The sequence below is a fragment of the Pleurodeles waltl genome, chromosome 2_2 (genome assembly GCF_031143425.1).
Source record: "Pleurodeles waltl isolate 20211129_DDA chromosome 2_2, aPleWal1.hap1.20221129, whole genome shotgun sequence".
Taxonomy (NCBI): Eukaryota; Metazoa; Chordata; class Amphibia; order Caudata; family Salamandridae; genus Pleurodeles; species Pleurodeles waltl.
In genome coordinates, this window is record NC_090439.1 from 890379564 (window position 1) to 890400222 (window position 20659).

Below are 20659 nucleotides of genomic sequence, written 5' to 3' on the forward strand. Positions count from 1 at the left end.
GGTGAAAGTATGTTTGAAGCACTTGGGGATGAATTTCCCATTCAAGTGTTTGTTGACGATCTCGGCTGAGAACATCTGCCAATTGGTTGTGTATATCCCTATTGTGCTACCAGGTGAATGTTGTTGTGGATTGCCCATTGCCAAATCTTTTGGGCAAGGAGGGACAGTTGAGCTGAATGGGTCCCTCCTTGTTTGTTTAGGTAATACATTGTTGACATGTTGTCTGTTTTGATAAGGATGTTCTTGTGAGTGAGAAGAGGCTAAAAAGCTTTGAGTGCTAGTAATACGGCTAGCAATTCTAGGTGATTTATGTGAAACTGTTTGTGTTCGGCGTCCCATTGTCTTTGAATGTTGTGATTGTTGAGGTGTGACCCCCATCCAATCATTGATGCATCTGCTTTAAGTATTGGCTGAGGCACAGGGTCTCGAAAAGGCCACCATTTGTTTGTGGAATTCCACCACTGAAGTGATATGCGTGTTTGGCGGTCTATCAACACTAGATCGTGAAGTTGACCCTGTGCCCGTGACCACTGCTGTGCAAAGCACTGTTGTAAAGGCTGCATGTTTAATCTTGCATGTGGGACAATGGCGATGCATGATGCCATCATGCCCAACAGTTTCATTACAAATTTGACAGTGTGCCGTTGGCCTGGCTGAACTTGTGCCAATACATTGTGAAATGCTTGTATTCTTTGTGGACTTAGGCTTGCAAGTGCTGTTTGTGTATTTAGTGTGGCTCCTAAATACTGTTGAATTCGTGCAAGTTGTAGTTGGGATTTTTGGTAGTTTATGGAGAACCCTAGGGTGTGTAGGGTGTGTATTACATAATGTGTATGGTTTTGACACTGTGTATGACTGATGGATTCTATTAGCCAATCGTCGAAATATGGGAAGACATGAATGTGTTGTCTTCTTAGGTAGGCAGCTACTACTGCCAGACATTTTGTGAATACTCTGGGAGCTATTGTTATCCCAAAGGGTAACACTTTGAACTGGTAATGTTTTCCCTGAATTACAAACCTGAGGTATCTTCTGTACGCTGGGTGGTTGGGTATGTGAAAATACGCATCTTTGAGGTCTAATGCTGCCATGAAATCTTTCTGCTGTAACAGTGGGACCACATCTTGTAGTGTTACCATGTGAAAGTGTTCTGACAGGATGTAAAGATTGAGAGTTCGGAGATATAATATTGGTCTCAAGGTTCCATCTTTTTGTGGAATGAGGAAGTACAGGGAGTAAACCCCTGTTCCTATTTGATCTTGTGGCACAAGCTCTATCGCTTGTTTGAGTAATAGGGATCCTACTACTTCTTGCAACATTGAGATATGTTGGGTGGACAGATTGTGTGGTTTTGGTGGAATATTTGGGGGAATTTGTGCCAATTCTATGCAATAGCCATTATGGATACTAGATAATACTCAGCTGTCTGTTGTAATGGGTAGCCAATTCCTGTGGAACATTTGCAGTCTTCCCATCACAGGTGAGGTGTGAGTTGGGAAGAGATGGAGGATATTACTGTTTTGGCTGCTGTGAGGCTTGTTTGGTTGATTGATATTTTCCCCTGCCTCTGGGGTATTGGCCTCTGTAATTACCTTTAAACCCACCTCACTGGTATGGAGGTTGGTAGGTTGCCTTTGATTGTGAGGTGGATGCCTCAGGTGTTTGTTCTAAATCCACCTCTGTATTGAGGTTTCCGAAAGGACCCCCTATATTGTGTTGTATACAAAGCACCCATGGCTTCATCTCAATAGCCATGTCTACTTCGGGGCCAAAAAGCTGTTTTTGATTAAACAGCATTTTAAGGACTGCCTGTTGAATTTCAGGCTCAGACCCTGAAGACCCAAGCCATGCGTGTCTCCATAAAGTAACAGCAGTATTCATTGTTTCTGTCTGCTGTGTCTGCATAATTATGGGCTGATTTGGTTATTGGTAAAGCCTGCCCTTCCTCGACTATTTGTTGTGCCCTTTTTTGTTGGTCTTTGGGGAGATGTTGTATGATATCCTTCATCCCATCCCAGTGGGCCCTATCATATCTAACCAATAGTGCTTGGGAGTTGGCTATCCTCCATTGGTTGGCTGCTTGCAATGCTACCCTTTTGCCCGCAGCATCAAATTTTCTGCTCTCCTTGTCTGGTTGGGGTGCACCCCCAGATGACTGGGAGTTGGCTCTCTTTCTGGCCGTGCTTACAACTACAGAATCTGGAGGCAGTTGTTGTGTAATGAATGCTGGATCAGAGGGAGGTGGTTTATACTTTTTCTCCACTCTGGGAGTAATTATCCTGGATTTGACTGGCTCTTGAAATATCTGGTGTGCATGCTTTAACATGCCAGGAAGCATGGGAGGGCATGATAGGTAATGTGTGTGTGTAGAGGATAATGTGTTAAAGAGAAAATCATCTTCTAAGGGCTCAGTGTACATGGCGACATTGTGGTAGGATGCCGCCCTAGCTAACACCTGAGTATATCCGGTTCTATCCTCCGGTGGTGATGGTTTGGAGGGATAACAGTCTGGGCTGTTATCAGGAATGGGATCTGGATCATAGAGTTCCCATGGATCCACATTGTCTTGTTGTGAATCAAAAGAATGTAAAGGAGATTGTACAGGTGTTGGAGTAGTAGGTAGAGAGACAAGCAGGTGAGGAGAATGAGGAGACTGAGGAGGAGGAAATTGTGGAGGTGGAGATTTTTGTTTAGTCTTTGGCACTTTAGCTGGTGGCTGAGCAGTGTCCAATTGTTCTGGAAAGGCCAGCTTCCTCTTAGGCTTCAGAGGAGGTGCAGTTATAATGTTGCCAGTGTCCTTGTGAATGTGAATTCTGGCTTGCCTTTCACCTATATCCTCCATCTGTGTGTGTGTTCCTCCGAAATTCAATGGCTTTCTTTAAGTACTTTCGAAAGTCCATGTTCCTCAGTATAAACTGGCCTTTTCGGTTCCGAAGCTGTTTTTTTCGGGATCGAAAGGCTGGGAGTGGATGTTGGTCTCGGCTCCGAAAGCGATTTTCGAGGTTTGGACTCGAAGGATCGGTGTTTGATAGTTTCGGAGCCAGTACTTCGGCTCGAGTCCGAAGGTTTAGGTGGTGTGGCCTTTTTCGGTGCCGAAGTTGTTGGTTGGTCACCGAAGGTCTTTTTACAGGTCAAGCCTTGGTCTTCCGGCAGTGGCGTTCCTAAGGCCTTATGTTTGGGCTTGGCTGGGACAGGGGCAGGTGTACTAACATGCTGTCCTGCTGTGACCGGTCTGTCCTCCTCAGACTCCTGTTCAGAGTCGGACCCTCGGACGGAGACTGCAGTGTGCATAATCTCCTCTTCCTCGACGCCGAGACATTCGGTGCTCTTCGACGCCATCTCCAGTCTTCGTGCTCTTCTGTCTCGGAGAGTTTTCTTCGAAAGCAAGGATCTGCAGGCCTCGCAATTTTTCTCCCGATGGTCTGGGGAGAGACAGATTACAGACAAGATGTTGGTCTGTGTAGGGAAATTTGGCGTGGCACTGAGGACAAAAGCGGAATGGAGTCCGGTCCATGAGGCTTACACGCGGTCGGCCTGACCAGGCTTGAGTTGGGCACGGGCTCCCCGAAGGGCGAGTAGAGATGTTTGATCCGACGGGACCGAAGTGTCGATGAGAGATGGTACACAATCTAAACAATACAGACGAGAATTAGCGAGTTTTCAGACTTTTCCGACTCGAACTATCGGAGCGAAAAGAAACCCGTCCGAATCCGATGGCGGAAAGAAAACAATCTAACATGGAGTCGATGCCCATGCGCAATGCAGCCGAAGAGGAGTCACTTGATCCTGTGACTCGAAAATACTTCTTCGAAGAAAAACAACTTGTAACATACCAAGCCCAATACTAGATGGCAGAATATGCATAGCATGTGTATCTGCAGCTACACATGCCATCAAACATATGGAAAATGTCACTTACCCAGTGTACATCTGTTCGTGGCATGAGTCGCTGCAGATTCACATGCTGTGCACAGTCCGCCGTCTGGTGTTGGGCTCGGAGTGTTACAAGTTGTTTTTCTTCGAAGAAGTCTTTTCGAGTCACGAGACCGAGGGACTCCTCCCACTTCGATTCCATTGCGCATGGGCGTCGACTCCATCTTAGATTGTTTTCCCCGCAGAGGGTGAGGTAGGAGTTGTGTATGTTAGTAATAGTGCCCATGCAATGGAATGAATACGTATGTACATAATAAAGGTTAAAGTAATATATTTACAAATGTACAAATGTTTAAGATCTACTTCTAAACGGCTACAGGCTCCCGGGGAGGCGGGTGGGCGCATGTGAATCTGCAGCGACTCATGCCACGAACAGATGTACACTGGGTAAGTGACATTTTCCATTCGATGGCATGTGTAGCTGCAGATACACATGCTGTGCACCGACTAGTAAGCAGTTATCTCCCCAAAAGCGGTGGTTCAGCCTGTAGGAGTTGAAGTAGTTTGAAATAATGTTCTTAGTACAGCCTGACCTACTGTGGCTTGTTGTGCAGTTAACACATCTACACAGTAGTGCTTGGTAAATGTATGAGGCGTAGACCATGTTGCTGCCTTACATATTTCGTTCATTGTAATATTTCCTAGAAAGGCCATGGTAGCCCCTTTCTTTCTGGTTGAGTGTGCCTTTGGTGTAATAGGCAGCTCTCTCTTTGCTTTAAGATAGCAGGTTTGAATACACTTAACTATCCACCTAGCAATGCCTTGTTTTGAAATTGGATTTTTGAAAGGCAATAAATAGTTGTTTTGTTTTTCTAATTAGTTTTGTTCTGTCAATGTAGTACATTAGTGCTCTTTTGATGTCTAATGTATGTAGTGCTCTTTCAGCTACAGAATCTGGTTGTGGGAAGAACACTGGTAATTCTACTGTTTGATTTAAGTGGAACGGTGAGATAACCTTTGGTAAAAATTTAGGATTTGTTCTTAGAACTACTTTATTTTTATGTATCTGAATAAATGGTTCTTGTATGGTAAATGCTTGAATCTCGCTCACTCTTCTTAGAGATGTGATGGCAATCAAAAATGCAACTTTCCACGTTAAGTATTGCATTTCACAAGAATGCATGGGCTCGAAAGGTGGACCCATGAGTCTTGTTAAGACAATGTTGAGGTTCCATGAAGGAACAGGTGGTGTTCTTGGTGGTATGATTCTCTTTAAGCCTTCCATAAACGCTTTAATGACTGGTATTCTAAATAGTGAAGTTGAATGAGTAATTTGTAGGTAAGCTGATATTGCGGTGAGATGTATTTTTATGGAAGAGAAAGCTAGATTTGATTTTTGCAAATGTAGTAAATATCCTACTATATCCTTTGGAGATGCGTGTAATGGCTGAATTTGATTATTCTGGCAGTAATACACGAATCTTTTACCACTTGTTTGCGTAGCAGTGTCTAGTGGTAGGTTTCCTAGCTTGTTTTATGACCTCCATACATTCTTGTGTGAGGTGCAAGTGTCCGAATTCTAGGATTTCAGGAGCCAAATTGCTAGATTCAAAGATGCTCGATTTGGATGTCTGATCTGTTGTTTGTGTTGTGTTAACAGATCTGGTTTGTTGGGTAGTTTGACATGAGGTACTACTGACAGGTCTAGTAGTGTCGTGTACCAAGGTTGCCTCGCCCATGTTGGTGCTATTAGTATGAGTTTGAGTTTGTTTTGACTCAACCTGTTTACTACATATGGAATGAGAGGGAGAGGGGGGGAAAAGCGTATGCAAAGATCCCTGACCAGTTCATCCATAGAGCATTGCCTTGGGATTGATCTTGTGGGTACCTGGATGCGAAGTTTTGGCATTTAGAGTTTTCCTTTGTTGCAAATAGATCTATTTGAGGCGTCCCCCAAATTTGAAAGTAATTGTTTAGTATTTGGGGGTGAATTTCCCATTCGTGGGTTTGTTGGTGATCGAGAGAGATTGTCTGCCAACTGGTTCTGAATCCCTGGAATAAATTGTGCTATTAGGCGAATGTGGTTGTGAATCGCCCAATGCCATATTTTCTGTGTTAGGAGGCACAACTGTGTTGAGTGTGTCCCTCCTTGTTTGTTTAGATAATACATTGTTGTCATGTTGTCTGTTTCGACAAGAATGTATTTTTGGGTTATTATGGGTTGAAATGCTTTCAGCGCTAGAAATACTGCTAACATTTCCAAGTGATTTATGTGAAACTGTCTCTGATGTATGTCCCATTGTCCTTGGATGCTGTGTTGATTGAGGTGTGCTCCCCACCCTGTCATGGAAGCATCTGTTGTTATGACGTATTGTGGCACTGGGTCTTGGAAAGGCCGCCCTCGGTTTAAATTTGTACTGTTCACCATAGAAGCGAGATGTATGTTTGGCGGTCTATCAACACCAGATCTAGAAGTTGACCCTGTGCTTGTGACCATTGTGATGCTAGGCACTGTTGTAAGGGTCGCATGTGCAATCTTGCGTTTGGGACAATGGCTATGCATGAAGACATCATCCCTAGTAGTTTCATTACCATTCTGACTTGTATCTTTTGTGTTGGATACATGGCCTGTATTACTTTGTGAAATGTTTGAACCCGTTGTGGACTTGGAGTGGCAATCCCTTTTGTTGTGTTGATTGTCGCTCCTAAGTGTTGCTGCGTTTGACACGGCAAAAGGTGTGACTTCGCGTAGTTGATGGAGAAACCTAGCCTGTGAAGGGTTTGTATGACATATTTTGAGTGCTGTGAACACTGTTTTAGCGTGTTGGTTTTGATTAACCAGTCGTCTAAGTACGGGAACACATGTATTTGCTGCCTTCTGATATGTGCAGCTACTACTGCCAGGCATTTTGTAAAAACTCTTGGCGCAGTTGTTATTCCGAATGGCAACACTTTGAATTGGTAATGTATTCCTTGGAATACGAACCTTTGGTATTTCCTGTGTGAAGGATGTATTGGTATATGGAAATACGCATCTTTTAGATCTAATGTTGTCATGTAGTCTTGCTGTTTGAGCAGTGGGATTACGTCTTGTAATGTGACCATGTGAAAGTGGTCTGATTTTATGTAGGTATTTAGTGTTCTGAGATCTAGTATTGGTCTCAGAGTTTTGTCCTTTTTGGGTATTAGAAAGTACAGTGAGTAAACTCCTGTGTTTTTTTGTTGAATTGGTACTAATTCTATTGCGTCCTTTTGTAGCAATGCTTGAACTTCTAGTCCTAGAAGATCTATATGTTGTTTTGACATATTGTGTGTTTTCAGTGGGACGTTCGGAGGGAATTGGCGAAATTCTATGCAATAACCATGCTGGATAATTGCTAAGACCCAAGTGTCTGTTGTTATTTCCTCCCAAAGTTTGTAAAATTGGCTTAGTCTTCCCCCCACAGGTGTTATGTGATGGGGTTGTGTGACTTGTGAGTCACTGCTTATTTTGAGGGGTTTTGGGGCCTTGGAATTTCTCTATTTTTTGGGAATTGGCCCCCTCTAAATTGCCCCCGAAACCCTCCCCTCTGATATTGACCCTGGTAGGTAGGCCTTGTTTGTGAGGTTGTGGTTTCTGTGGGTTGACCTCGAAACCCTCCCCTAAAAGGTGTTTTCCTAAATGTTCCTCTGCTCTGCGGGGAGTAGAGTGCGCGCCCATGGCTTTGGCTGTATCGGTGTCCTTTTTGAGTTTTTCGATGGCAGTGTCTACCTCCGGCCCAAACAATTGCTGTTCATTAAACGGCATACTGAGCACAGCCTGCTGGATTTCCGGTTTGAACCCAGAAGTGCGCAGCCATGCGTGCCTTCGTATTGTGACTGCAGTGTTTATTGTCCTTGCAGCTGTATCTGCTGCATCCATGGCAGACCGTATCTGATTATTTGAGATACTTTGTCCCTCTTCCACCACCTGTTGCGCTCTTTTTTGGAACTCCTTGGGTAAGTGTTCGATGAAATGTTGCATTTCATCCCAATGAGCCCTGTCGTATCGTGCCAAAAGTGCTTGTGAATTGGCAATACGCCACTGATTTGCTGCTTGTGCTGCAACTCTTTTTCCCGCAGCATCGAATTTGCGGCTCTCCTTGTCTGGAGGTGGTGCGTCGCCTGAGGTATGAGAGTTGGCTCCCTTACGAGCTGCCCCCACAACTACTGAGTCTGGTGTTAGTTGTGTTGTAATATATATTGGATCTGTGGGCGGTGGCTTATATTTTTTCTCCACCCTTGATTATGGCTCTGCCTTTAACTGGATCCTGAAAAATTTGTTTTGAATGTCTTAGCATTCCTGGGAGCATGGGAAGGCATTGATACTGGCTATGGGTGGAGGATAGGGTGTTAAAGAGAAAGTCATCCTCAATTGGTTCCGAATGTAAGGAGACATTGTGAAACTCGGCTGCCCTTGCGACCACCTGTGTATAGGATGTACTGTCCTCAGGTGGTGACGGTTTTGTAGGATAAGAGTCTGGGCTATTGTCAGACACTGGAGCATCGTAGAGGTCCCATGCATCGGGATCATCCTGACTCATTGTGGTATGAGCTGGTGAGTGCATCAGTGGTAGAGTTGTTGCTGGTGATGCATGTATTGATGGTGGTGGAGACGGTGGTGGGGTTGTTTTCTTTGCCACCTTTGCCTGTGGTTGCTTGTCCTTTTGTTGAAAGGCAAGTTTCCTTTTTATTTTGATTGGGGGAAGAGTGGTTATCTTCCCTGTGTCCTCATGAATATGAAGCCTTCTTTGTGTGTAGTCAGGCTCTACAGCTTGAAGCTCCTCTCCAAATCTATGTAATTGGGAGGTTAATCCTTGTTCGTCTGTATAGGAACTAGTTTTCGGCTCCGAGGCTGGCTGTTTCGGAACCAAAACCTTTTCGGAAGTCTTTTTAGGCTCCGAAGAAACCTTCTTTGTTTTCGGCGTGGTGTCTCGGTGCCGAAATTCTTCGGTTCCGCTGTCTCTGTGCCGAAGTTTCTCGGAGCCGCTGTCTCGGCTCCGAGGTTGCTGTGTGGCGGTATCTCGACCGGAGTCGGATGACTTCGACACCAGCATGCCCTTTTTCGGTGCCTTGGATGGGTCACCTATTTTTCGGGTTAAGCCATGGCCTGTTGGTGGTGGCGTCCCCTGGGCTTTTGTAGACTTCTCTTGAGTCTCGATTTTCGACGTCTTACTCACGGTTTTGGTTGTTTCTTTGGCGTCGAGTTCTTCTGAATCCGACTCGCGGACGGAGAAAGCTTCTTCTTCCTCCTCGAAACGATCTTGACCTGTCGGCGTGGACGCCATTTGTAGTTTCCTCCTTGTGCTCGGGGGACAAGCACAAGTTACAGACCAGATGGTGATCCGTATACGGATACTTGTGATGGCATTTTGGGCAGAAGCGGAATGGGGTCCGTTCCATGAGCCTTGAAGTCGCACGTGGCCGGGCCGACCAGGCCCAGACGGGGGTTCGAAAAAACCCCGAAGGGCCACCGGAGCTCTTCAAAATTCGGTGTCGATTTGTTCTAACTAACCCGATACCGAACGCAAACAATACCGACGTTTTTTTCCCGAGATTCTAACTAACTTTCCGACCCGAAACACGGAGCAAAAAGGAACACGTCCGAACCCGATGGCGGAAAAAAACCCATCTAAGATGGAGTCGACGCCCATGCGCAATGGAATCGAAGTGGGAGGAGTCCCTCGGTCTCGTGACTCGAAAAGACTTCTTCGAAGAAAAACAACTTGTAACACTCCGAGCCCAACACCAGACAGCGGACTGTGCACAGCATGTGTATCTGGTGCAAAGCATGTGTATCTGCAGTTACACATGCCATCGAACATATATATATATGGAAAATGTCACTTACCCAGTGTACATCTGTTTGTGGCATGAGTCGCTACCCTGAACCTAGGAAATCAGATTCCTGCAACTTAAAGAAGAAGAGGACTGCTGAGCTGAAAAACCCTGCAGAGAAGACGGAGACGAACGAGTTACTTACCTTCGGTAACGACTTTTCTGGTGGATACATTAGCTACCTGTGGATTCCTCACCTAATGAATACTCCCATGGCGCCAGCATTCGACAGAAATCTTCTTCCTAGACTCTGCACGTCGACGAGGACGTCACTCTAGCCCACGCGACGCCGTCTGACGTCATACAGGCAATAAGAGGTCCTCGACGACGTGCCGACGTCAGTACCAAAATTTTTTACGTGCATGAGAACAACAACCCAATGCAATGAAAGAGCAAGGCAACATCCCATAACATTGTAAAATACACAACATTGCAATAAAATGGCTGTAAATTTAATATAACTCTTTCTTTTTTTTTTCTTAACCAACAAATATATGCAAATCATGTATATACACAAAGATATATACATATATATATATATATATACATATAAATATATACAAGTATCCATATATACAACATCTATTGCAACCTTGAAGACCAAGAGGAGCGCACTCAAGGATTACTTGGTAAGACCAGAAAGGCAACGGGGAGGCGGGTGGGACCGTGAGGAATCCACAGGTAGCTAATGTATCCACCAGAAAAGTCGTTACCGAAGGTAAGTAACTCGTTCTTCTGATGGATACAACTACCTGTGGATTCCTCACCTAATGAATAGAGTCCCAAAGCAGTACTACTCCCGGTGGAGGGTGCCTGTATGGTCAAACCAAGAAATCCTGCAGCACTGACCGTGCAAAATGGCCGTCCATCTGACCTCAGAGGTGAAACAACCTTCGGGAGGAAAGCAGCCTTGGTCCTCAACACCACCTTATCCCCATAAAAAGTTGTATAAGGGGGTTTTACCGATAAGGCCTGCAACTCACTCACTCTCCTTGCAGATGTAATAGCCACCAGGAAGACTGTTTTAATAACCAAATACCTCAAGGGGCAAGAATGCATAGGCTCAAAAGGGGACCCCATAAGGAAAGTGAGGACCAAGGACAAATCCCATTGAGGCATCACAAATGGTTTTGGAGGATATTTATTTAGAAGACCTTTCAAGAATCTGAGAACAATAGGGGATTTAAATAACGATGGTTGATCTGGAAGACAAATGAAGGCTGACAGGGCAGACAAATAACCTTTAATGGTAGCCACTGCACAACCTTTCTGCGCTAGAGACAGAGCAAAAGACAAAACATCTGACAGATGAGCATGTAAGGGATCAATCTGTCTCTCTCCACACCAGATAACAAATTCAGACCACCTATTAGCGTAGATAGATTTAGTGGAGTGTCGCCTGGCCGCTAATATAATATCCACTACATCAGGCGGGAGAGAGAAGGAACTCAGGTTGCCCCGTTCAATCTCCAGGCATGTAGGTGTAGACTCTGGAGGTTGGGGTGTAAAACCTGCCCCTGCGACTGCGAGAGGAGGTCTGCCCTGAGAGGGAGACGGAGCGGAGGGCACAGCGAGAGTTGGAGAAGGTCGGAGTACCACACCCTCCTTGGCCAATCCGGAGCTATTAAGATGACTTGGGCCCGGTCTTGGCGAATCTTCCTCAACACTCGAGGAATCAAGGGTATGGGGGGAAACACGTAAAGCAACTGGTCGCACCAGGTTATCAGAAACGCGTCCCCCAATGCTCCCTGCACCGGATACTGGAGGCTGCAGAATAACGGACAATGCGCGTTCTCCCGAGTGGCAAACAGATCTATCCGAGGAAACCCCCACATCTGGAAGATTAAACAGACTTGATCTGGATGGAGACGCCACTCGTGGTCGGCCGAGAATTGGCGACTGAGACTGTCCGCACGTACATTCAAGACCCCGGCCAGATGATTTGCTACCAAGCAAATCTGATGGTCCTTTGCCCAGGACCATAGTCTAAGAGCTTCTCTGCAGAGAAGGTACGACCCTACTCCTCCCTGTTTGTTTATGTACCACATCGTGGTAGTATTGTCCGTCAGGACCTGTACCGACTGACCACGAAGGGAAGGGAGGAAGGCCTTGAGAGCCAGACGTACAGCCCGTAACTCTAACAGATTGATATGAAACCTCTGTTCCTCTAGAGACCAAAGTCCTTTGATCTCCAGATCCCCCAGATGAGCTCCCCACCCTAGAGTGGAAGCATCCGTTATGACCGTGGCCACTGGTGGCGACTGAGCGAACGGCTTTCCTTTCGAAAGATTGTTGCACGCAATCCACCACTTCAAGTCCACAGCAGCATCTCTGGAGATCTTGACCGCACCTTCTAGATCTCCCTTGTGTTGAGACCACTGCCTTCGGAGGCACCACTGAAGAGCCCTCATGTGCCAGCGAGCATGCGTGACCAACAGTATGCAGGAGGCAAACAGACCGAGCAGACGAAGGACCTTGAGGACTGGAACTACTGCTCCATTTCGAAACATTGGAACCAATTCCTGAATATCTTGAACCCGCTGAGGTGGAGGAAAGGCTCGATTCAATGTTGTATCCAGTACTGCCCCTATGAACAGGAGGCGCTGAGAGGGCTCCAGGTGAGATTTGGGCACGTTCACCGAAAAGCCCAGGTCGAACAACAACTGGGTTGTTGACTGCAGATGATACGACACAAGCTCCGGGGACTTGGCTTTGATCAACCAGTCGTCCAAGTAAGGGAATACTGCTATCCCCTTCCTTCTGAGCTCTGCCGCAACCACTGACATCACCTTCGTGAAGACTCGAGGTGCTGGAGTAAGACCAAACGGGAGGACCGCAAACTGATAGTGCTGCGACCCTACCACAAACCGGAGATACTTCCTGTGCGACTTGAGTATCGGGATATGAAAATAAGCATCCTGCAAGTCGACAGACACCATCCAATCTTCTTTGTTCAATGCCAAAAGCACCTGTGCTAGGGTCACCATCTTGAACTTTTCCTGATTGAGGAACCAATTCAAGATCCTCAGATCCAGGATCGGTCTCAACCGACCATCTTTCTTGGGAATCAGGAAGTACCTTGAGTAACAACCTTGACCCCTTTCCTGCTCTGGAACCAACTCCACCGCACCCTTTGAAAGGAGGACTTGAACCTCCTGTTCTAGCAACAGGAGGTGTTCCTCTGAACAATAAGATGGGCGGGGCGGGAGGGGGGGCGGAAACTCCCGAAAGGGAAGGGTGTAGCCTTTCTCCACAATACTGATAACCCAAGAGTCCGTTGTAATAGTCTCCCACTTGTGGAGAAAATACCATAATCTTCCCCCTACAGGAGAGGAGTGAGTGGGAAATGGTGGAAGCCTAAGGCTGCTTTCCCTGCTGCACCCCTCCAGAGGACGAGGAAGAGGCAGAGTGCTGTTGAGAGGCTCCTCTGGTGCGGGCCCTACCTCTCCCTCTAAATGATCTATAGGGGTGAGAAGAGGCGGCTTGCTGGAACCTCCCCCGAAAGGAAGAGGAGGAAGAGCCACGCCCAAATCCACGAAACCTCCTGAAAAATCTGGAAGAGGCAGAGGAAGAAGGAGCTTGCAGCCCAAACGATTTGGCTGTGGCCCTGCTCTCTTTAAATCGCTCCAAGGCCGAATCTGCCTTTGCTCCAAACAGTTTGTCCCCATCAAACGGGAGGTCTAATAGGGTCGACTGTACATCCGCAGAAAACCCAGAATTACGGAGCCAGGCCTGTCTCCTTGCCACCACAGCCGTGCCCATCGCCCTAGCCACCGAGTCGGTCGTGTCCAGTCCAGACTGGATAATCTGGGTTGCGGCAGCCTGGGCGTCTGAGACAAAATCCAAGAGTCCCTGGGGAAGCTTCGTAAAAGAAGATGAAATATCATCCATAAGAGCATGGACATATCTCCCCAGAATGCAAGTTGCGTTGGTGGCCTTCAACGCCAAACTGCAAGAAGAAAATATTTTCTTGGATTGTGCATCCAGTTTTTTGGAGTCCCTGTCTCCTGGCACCGTCGGGAAGGATCCAGGCGCTGATTTTGAAGAACAGGAGGCTTGTACCACCAAGCTCTCCGGCGTAGGGTGTCTTGAAAGAAAGCCAGGGTCAGATGGTGCAGTCCGATATCTCCTGGCCACAGCCCTATGAACTGCCGAGGAAGATACAGGCTTCTTCCACACCTCCAACACCGGATCAAGCAAAGCCTCATTAAACGGCAAGAGAGGCTCCGCTGCAGCAGAGGCCGGATGCAGCACCTCCGTCAATAAATTCTGCTTCGCCTCTGCCACCGGCAAAGGCAGGCCCAGAAAATTAGCCGCCTTCCTCACCACCGCGTGAAAGGTAGCAGCCTCCTCCGTATACTCCCCTGGAGATGAAAGGTCCCACTCAGGGGAAGTATCCAGCCCACTGGCCGTATCCAGACCATGCAGTCCATCACCCGAGTCCTCAACCTCTCCTTCCTCCAGGACTCGCTGGTACTCCTGCTCTTCCAACAGACGGAGAGCACGCCTCCTTGAATGTAGTCTCTGCTCAATGCGCGGAGTCGACATGGCCTCTGCCGAAGTCGAAGATCGGCGCCGATCTCCAGAAGCATCCGACGCCGCATCCGGCGCCGCAGACAGCTTCGGCGCCGATGAAGGAACAGGACAAAGGGATCTTGGAGCCGATGGACCCACCGGAGTCACAGGACGAAATCCCGACGTCGACGGGATGGAAACATCCGGAGCCAATCCCTCTGAAGCCAACGGAGCGGCCACCGGCGCCGACACCGGCGCCGAGCCCACATTCCCAAAAGGGAGAAAGGGCATAAAGGGTGCCGGCCGAAGAGGCGCAGGATCACCCAATGAAAAGGCCAAAGGCCCCGAAGGACCAGCCGGAGCACCTCCTGGAGCCATCTGCTGAAAGATGGTATACATCGCATTCAGAAATGCGGTACTATCGGCTCCAGGGGCTGGAAAAGCCGGATACTGGGGTGCCTGGATCGAAGGCGACCCCGACCTCGACGTCCGCGACGCCGGAGACATCACAAGAGGCTGCATCACCTCAACCACAGACGCTTGTCCAGGCGAAGTCGGTGACGCCGGAGAGGGCAACGGCGTCGATGGATGCGGCGTGACCGTGGGACTGACCTCCCAAGTCCTCCGACGTCGAGCCGAAGGCGACCTCGAACGAGTCTCCTTGCTTGAATGACGCCGTGAATCTCTACGGTGCCGGGAGTCTCGATGACGCCGATGAGACCTTGGCGAGGAAGACTTCTTGTGATGTTTTTCCTTTCTCTTCGACTTCGCCAGGAATAATTTAGCCTCACGTTCCTTGAGGGCCTTCGGATTCATGTGCTGACATGAATCGCAAGTCACAACGTCGTGATCGGAGCTCAAGCACCAGAGACAGTCGGAGTGAGGATCTGTAACGGACATCTTGTCCCCACACTCTCGACAGGGCTTGAAACCCGACTTTCTCTGAGACATTGTTACCGCAGAGAAGAACTACGCAGCAGAAAACACACTGTAACCACTAAAGTAACAGTAGCTCCCTCGAAGATAACCGTTTCGAATGCACGGAAAAAAGGGAACGGACGTCGGCACGTCGTCGAGGACCTCTTATTGCCTGTATGATGTCAGACGGCATCGCGTGGGCTAGAGTGACGTGCAGAGTCTAGGAAGAAGATTTCCGTTGAATGCTGGCGCCATGGGAGTATTCATTAGGTGAGGAATCCACAGGTAGTTGTATCCATCAGAAACCAACTGCTTTGGCCCCAGTCCTACCGGCCTGTCTCCCTCCTTCGGAATAAAACTGCTCCAGCGACGCTTTCCCCAGGACCAGCGACCTCTGAATCCTCAGAGGACTGCCCTGCTTCCAAAAGACCAAGAAACTCTTGAGAACAGCGGCCCTGTTCAACAAAGACTGTAACTTTGTTTCCAGAGGAGCAGATTTAAAGACCCCGCCTGAAGCGTGAGACTTGCAACACTGCACCCGGCGACCCCGACTCGACTGGTGGAGAAAACGCTACAGGGAGGACCCCCCGGCGACTCCGAGACTGTGAGTAACCAAAGTTGTACCCCCTGAGCCCCCACAGCGACGCCTGCAGAGGGAATCCCGAGGCTCCCCCTGACCGCGACTGCCTGACTCTAAAATCCCGACGCCTGGTAAAGACCCTGCACCCGCAGCCCCCAGGACCTGAAGGATCGGAACTCCAGTGCAGGAGTGACCCCCAGGAGGCCCTCTCCCTTGCCCAGGTGGTGGCTACCCCGAGGAGCCCCCCCCCCTTGCCTGCATCGCTGAAGAGACCCCTTAGTCTCCCATTGATTTACATTGGAAACCCGACGCGTGTTTGCACACTGCACCCGGCCGCCCCAGTGCCGCTGAGGGTGTACTTTTTGGGTGAGCTTGTGTCCCCCCCGGTGCCCTACAAAACCCCCCTGGTCTGCCCTCCAAAGACGCGGGTACTTACCTGCTGGCAGACTGGAACCGGGGGACCCCCTTCTCCATTGAAGCCTATGTGGTTTGGGCACCACTTTGACCTCTGCACCTGACCGGCCCTGAGCTGCTGGTGTGGTGACTTTGGGGTTGCTCTGAACCCCCAACGGTGGGCTACCTTGGACCCCAATTTGTACCCCGTAGGTGGTTTACTTACCTGCAAGAACTAACAATAACTTACCTCCCCCAGGAACTGTTGAAAATTGCAGTGTCCACTTTTAAAATAGCTATATGTGTTTTATGTAAAAAGTATATATGCTATTGTGATTATTCAAAGTTCCTAAAGTACTTACCTGCAATACCTTTCAAATGAGATATTACATGTAGAATTTGAACCTGTGGTTCGTAAAATAAACTAAGAAAATATATTTTTCTATACAAAAACCTATTGGCCTGGAATTGTCTCTGAGTGTGTGTATGTACAACAAATGCTTAACACTACTCCTTTGATAAGCCTACTGCTCGACCACACTACCACAAAATAGACCATTAGTATTATCTCTTTTTGCCACTATCTTACCTCTAAGGGGAACCATTGGACTCTGTGCATACTATTCCTTACTTTGAAATAGTGCATACAGAGCCAACTTCCTACAATAGGTAAAAATACCTTTCATTTGGGCTGTCAAGGCAGCATTGCTCTGTGAATGTGTGCACAAATGCCCAAGTTGAGGACTGTCCTATCAAGAACAGGCACTACCTGTGCTAACTTAATTGAAACAACCTTGCCCATGGGGAACGGGCCTGTAGTATTTCTTAAAGGCTGCATCTTAGCCAATGTTTAGCAGATCTTAATGAAGAGGACTGCCAAGCTTGACAGAGTGCTTCTCTACACTATTTTGCCTTTCTTTACCCCAGACAATGCAACAAAAAGCCTATAGTCCACCCAATGGTCTTTGGGGTGATCAATGTAAAAGCTCTGGGTTCTCCGTGGTCCTGGTGCAAGGGATACAGAATCCTGAAGATGCTCAAGAATGATGAAGTCGATGCGCTAGTTCATGGGGGTCTTGCTGAGGCTACCCCTCGGTCCACGAATACAGTGGAGTGACTGGCCACAGAGGTCAACATCCCTAGAAGTCCAGATGAAGTACATCACTGAACCAGTTACCACTTGTCTACTGCTCTTCATTACAACACAACCAGCAGTTCCCTTTTTCTGGCACTAGCTTGTACTCTGGATGACCAAGCTGCACTTCTCTGATTCTCCCAGATCCAGCAAACTCGGGTGCAACTTCTGAGTGGTGGGTCTCAGTCTCCCTGGCTTCGCTCTGGCAAGAAGCAAAGAGTTGATGACCTCAGCTACCACTCACCAAGGAAGGCTTCCTTAGCTTTTGTGGTCCTGATGCTACCACAGAAAGTCAGCCAACTGACTCTTTTAAGTCCCTTCTTCTGTGTGGGGCTTAGGGACTTTTTTTTTTTACACCTCCATCCAGGCACCGCAGGCACAGTTCCTCGCTTTGCTAGCCCACGAGGCAGCAAGTGCAGTTCAATGTTCTGTGCAGTCTCCCTTTGCCGGTTCCCAGGTCAGCAACACAGTTCTCCGGTTATCTCTCCCTTACAGACGTGATCTACACTTTGGGGGCCATGAAAGTCACTCTTATGCACAGAAAGTTTCCTCAAAAGGAGCAGCAGTCACTAGCCAATTGGATACTCGAGAACATGCTGCTTGATGACTACATACTGTGAAGTGTGGCATCTCACTATCCCAGAATGCTGTGTTCTGCCCACCCCAAGATGGCAAAATCCCTCTCTCGACTTGTGGAACTGAGTAGCCCCCAGCCTAGGGGTGTGGCTACATCTGTGCTACACGACCACAGGAAATCCGGCTTGACCAGTGTTTTCCCCTCACTGTCCCTAATGCCCTCCTGTCTACCTAAACGAAGGAGTAGCCCATCTTCATTTGGTTTCCACTTTGAAACTCACCTTTTGGGCTCACAACCTGTGTGGCTTTTCCTGTCAGGAGGAGACATCTCCTTTCAAAATAGGCCATTTTGCAGGCTTTCCTGGGAGTTGTCCTTTGTGTGCAACAGGCACTGGAAAACGTTGGGCAACAAAGGGGCAACTTACTAAAGTTGCATTTTCCCACTAATAACATTACGTTTGATTCATCCATTAAATCAGATTTAATACATTGGTTCTTTTAGTACCTTGACGCGCCAACCTTAGTAGTCCCATTCAGAAGTTATCAGAGCTATCACATAAGCCTGTAACTCTACACTGGCCAATGGGGCTACTAGCCTTACACGAAAGTGTAGATGTTTTTGTTACTGTTAGGATCTTTAAAACATCGAACTACAGGTACAAGCTTTCAATATGAAGCACTCTATAGGGCTCAGTATGCCTGCTTTAGGGGTGACTTAAAAATATACAAAAGGAAGGTTTGGGCTTTGACATTGTTCGAAATGGCAAAGTCGAATTAGCAGTTTAAAACTGCTCTCCCAGCCAGCAATGGCAGGCTGGGAGTCATACTGTTGCCTTGGCACACTCTTGGTGGCACAACTAGGGCTGCAGCCCACAAAAGACACTAACTTATGGGCTCTAGCACCACTGGTACCTTATACTCAGACCATACAAGTAGGCCAAGTTATGCCAATTGGAGAGGGAACAATTTAACTTGTACCTTTTTAAGGGTCGGATTAAATGCACGGAGCCTGATTAGCAGGGCTGAGGGCCTTTGTGATTACAGCAGTGCCTGGTAGTCAAAATGGGTATAAAACATGGGGGTAAGCCTGCAAAAAGCCAGATTCCTGTCAATTAGACTGGATGATAACTGTGGTGAGTGGAGAAGGGTGGTGTGTAAGGCTGAGTAGGTGTTGCTGATGTGTGCGGCCTAGAGGTAAAAGGCTGAAGTAGTAGAACAGTGATCTTATCCCTAACCTTCATAGAGATCAGCAAATATTGAAGGTTCTCTGAAATCTGCTGCAAGAAGGCTTTGTTCTTTCAGCGCCTCCTTTGCCACAAGTAAAACATTGCTGGTAAAGTACGGCATCCTGCAACACTATCTTTAAAGTAGTGTTCTTTAAATATTTATTTTATGTTGTCCTTTGTACTTAATAAACCAAGAACACTCCTTAATGTCTGTAAAGCTGGATTATTGTATGTGTTTAGACAGTATAAAGATATGCATTCCTTCTTCACACCTGCATCTTGGCTTTATACTGTGTGGCTTCAAGAGAGAATCTATGCAATATCCCTGGCCTTTAATTGGCATAAACCACTTGCATGAGGTGTCCCAAGAACAATCTTAAATTACCCCATCTGGGGTGGTATGGTCAGAGGAAGTTATACTGTGTCATTTACAAGTGGTGTTTAAACACCCATTCTGGCTCTGGCATGAAAGGTCTGAGCAAATAGTCTGTTGTTGGCCATACTGTGAAGGCTGCTAACCATAACCTTCTTGATGGTATTGTGTCCCTGATTGTCTCCTCTGACTGGGCAGTCCCCCCACAATAGGAATCCATCCGATGAGATGAGCACATGGCCTTTGCAGTTTCAGGATCTTCATAATATCAGGTCAGCATGTCAACCATCATTACACACAGTCAAGAGGTTTGGTAGAGAGAGTTTTAGAGACACTGTGTAATAAAGGAGAAGCAGCTTAAAATGGATAATCACTACAACACAATGCATACACCCTCCACAACCCAGCTACATTTCTTTCTATGCATTGCTTGTCTTTGACCATGTAGGGCTCTCCACTGAATTTTAGCTAGGTTTGGGCTACAGAAGTAACATATGTGCATTTGATTCTCAGCTATCTTCAGTTTAAATTCCCCCCTGCTATCTCCCCTACATAACTCACTACATCATTCAAACACATTCAACCCCCCCCCCCCCCCACACACACACACACCGCACTCCTCTCCCAAGTTCAAAGGTACCCAGGTTCAGTGCCTGCCTGGGAGCCATTGCCTAAGTATAGAAATCACTAGGAAAAGCATACACATTTAGGCATGTTGAAGCTTAAGGGCACATTCTGCAAAATGGATAGGTCCTTAAAGAAGTTAAAGTGGCCTTCTATCAGACAAAATAGCCTAAAGATGTAAACATTTCTGAAACACAAAGTGAAAGATTAAGGTCAACTGTACCAGCTTCAGACCCTGCAGTAGCTGCAGTAACCACGCTTCTGCGTCCACTGGCATTATCCTGGTTGCTGTGATTGCTCTCGCTGTCACTCTCAGTTTCAGCTGCAGCTAGTAAGTCCAACTCCATATCACTACCTAAAAAACAAATAATTTACAGGAAATATTACATTGATATTATCAATGATGTTATGAAAGATGGCATGAGTGCTGTAATTTGTGAGGTAATTAGCAGTGCATGGCGAGGGCATGAGAGTTATCTTAGGCCACAAGTTATAGTTGCTTGAGGTTGGTTTTTTAAGTGAGTATGTTTTATTAATTATATTTCCTAACTACACTGTCCCTGTAACCTTTGGTTTCGTCTGGGAGTTCG

The 20659-nt window shown here is 47.3% G+C and overlaps 1 protein-coding gene across 8 annotated transcripts in view; it reads right to left on the bottom strand.

The window, feature by feature from the left end:
• UBR5 (ubiquitin protein ligase E3 component n-recognin 5) overlaps positions 1 to 20659 on the bottom strand; it is a 1605594-nt gene that overhangs the window by 505035 nt on the left and 1079900 nt on the right. For all 8 annotated transcript variants that reach the window (XM_069220579.1, XM_069220580.1, XM_069220578.1 and 5 more), the window contains one exon: positions 20293 to 20424. In XM_069220579.1, coding sequence (XP_069076680.1) covers positions 20293 to 20424 — 132 coding nt within the window. The remainder of the gene's footprint in view (positions 1 to 20292; positions 20425 to 20659) is intronic.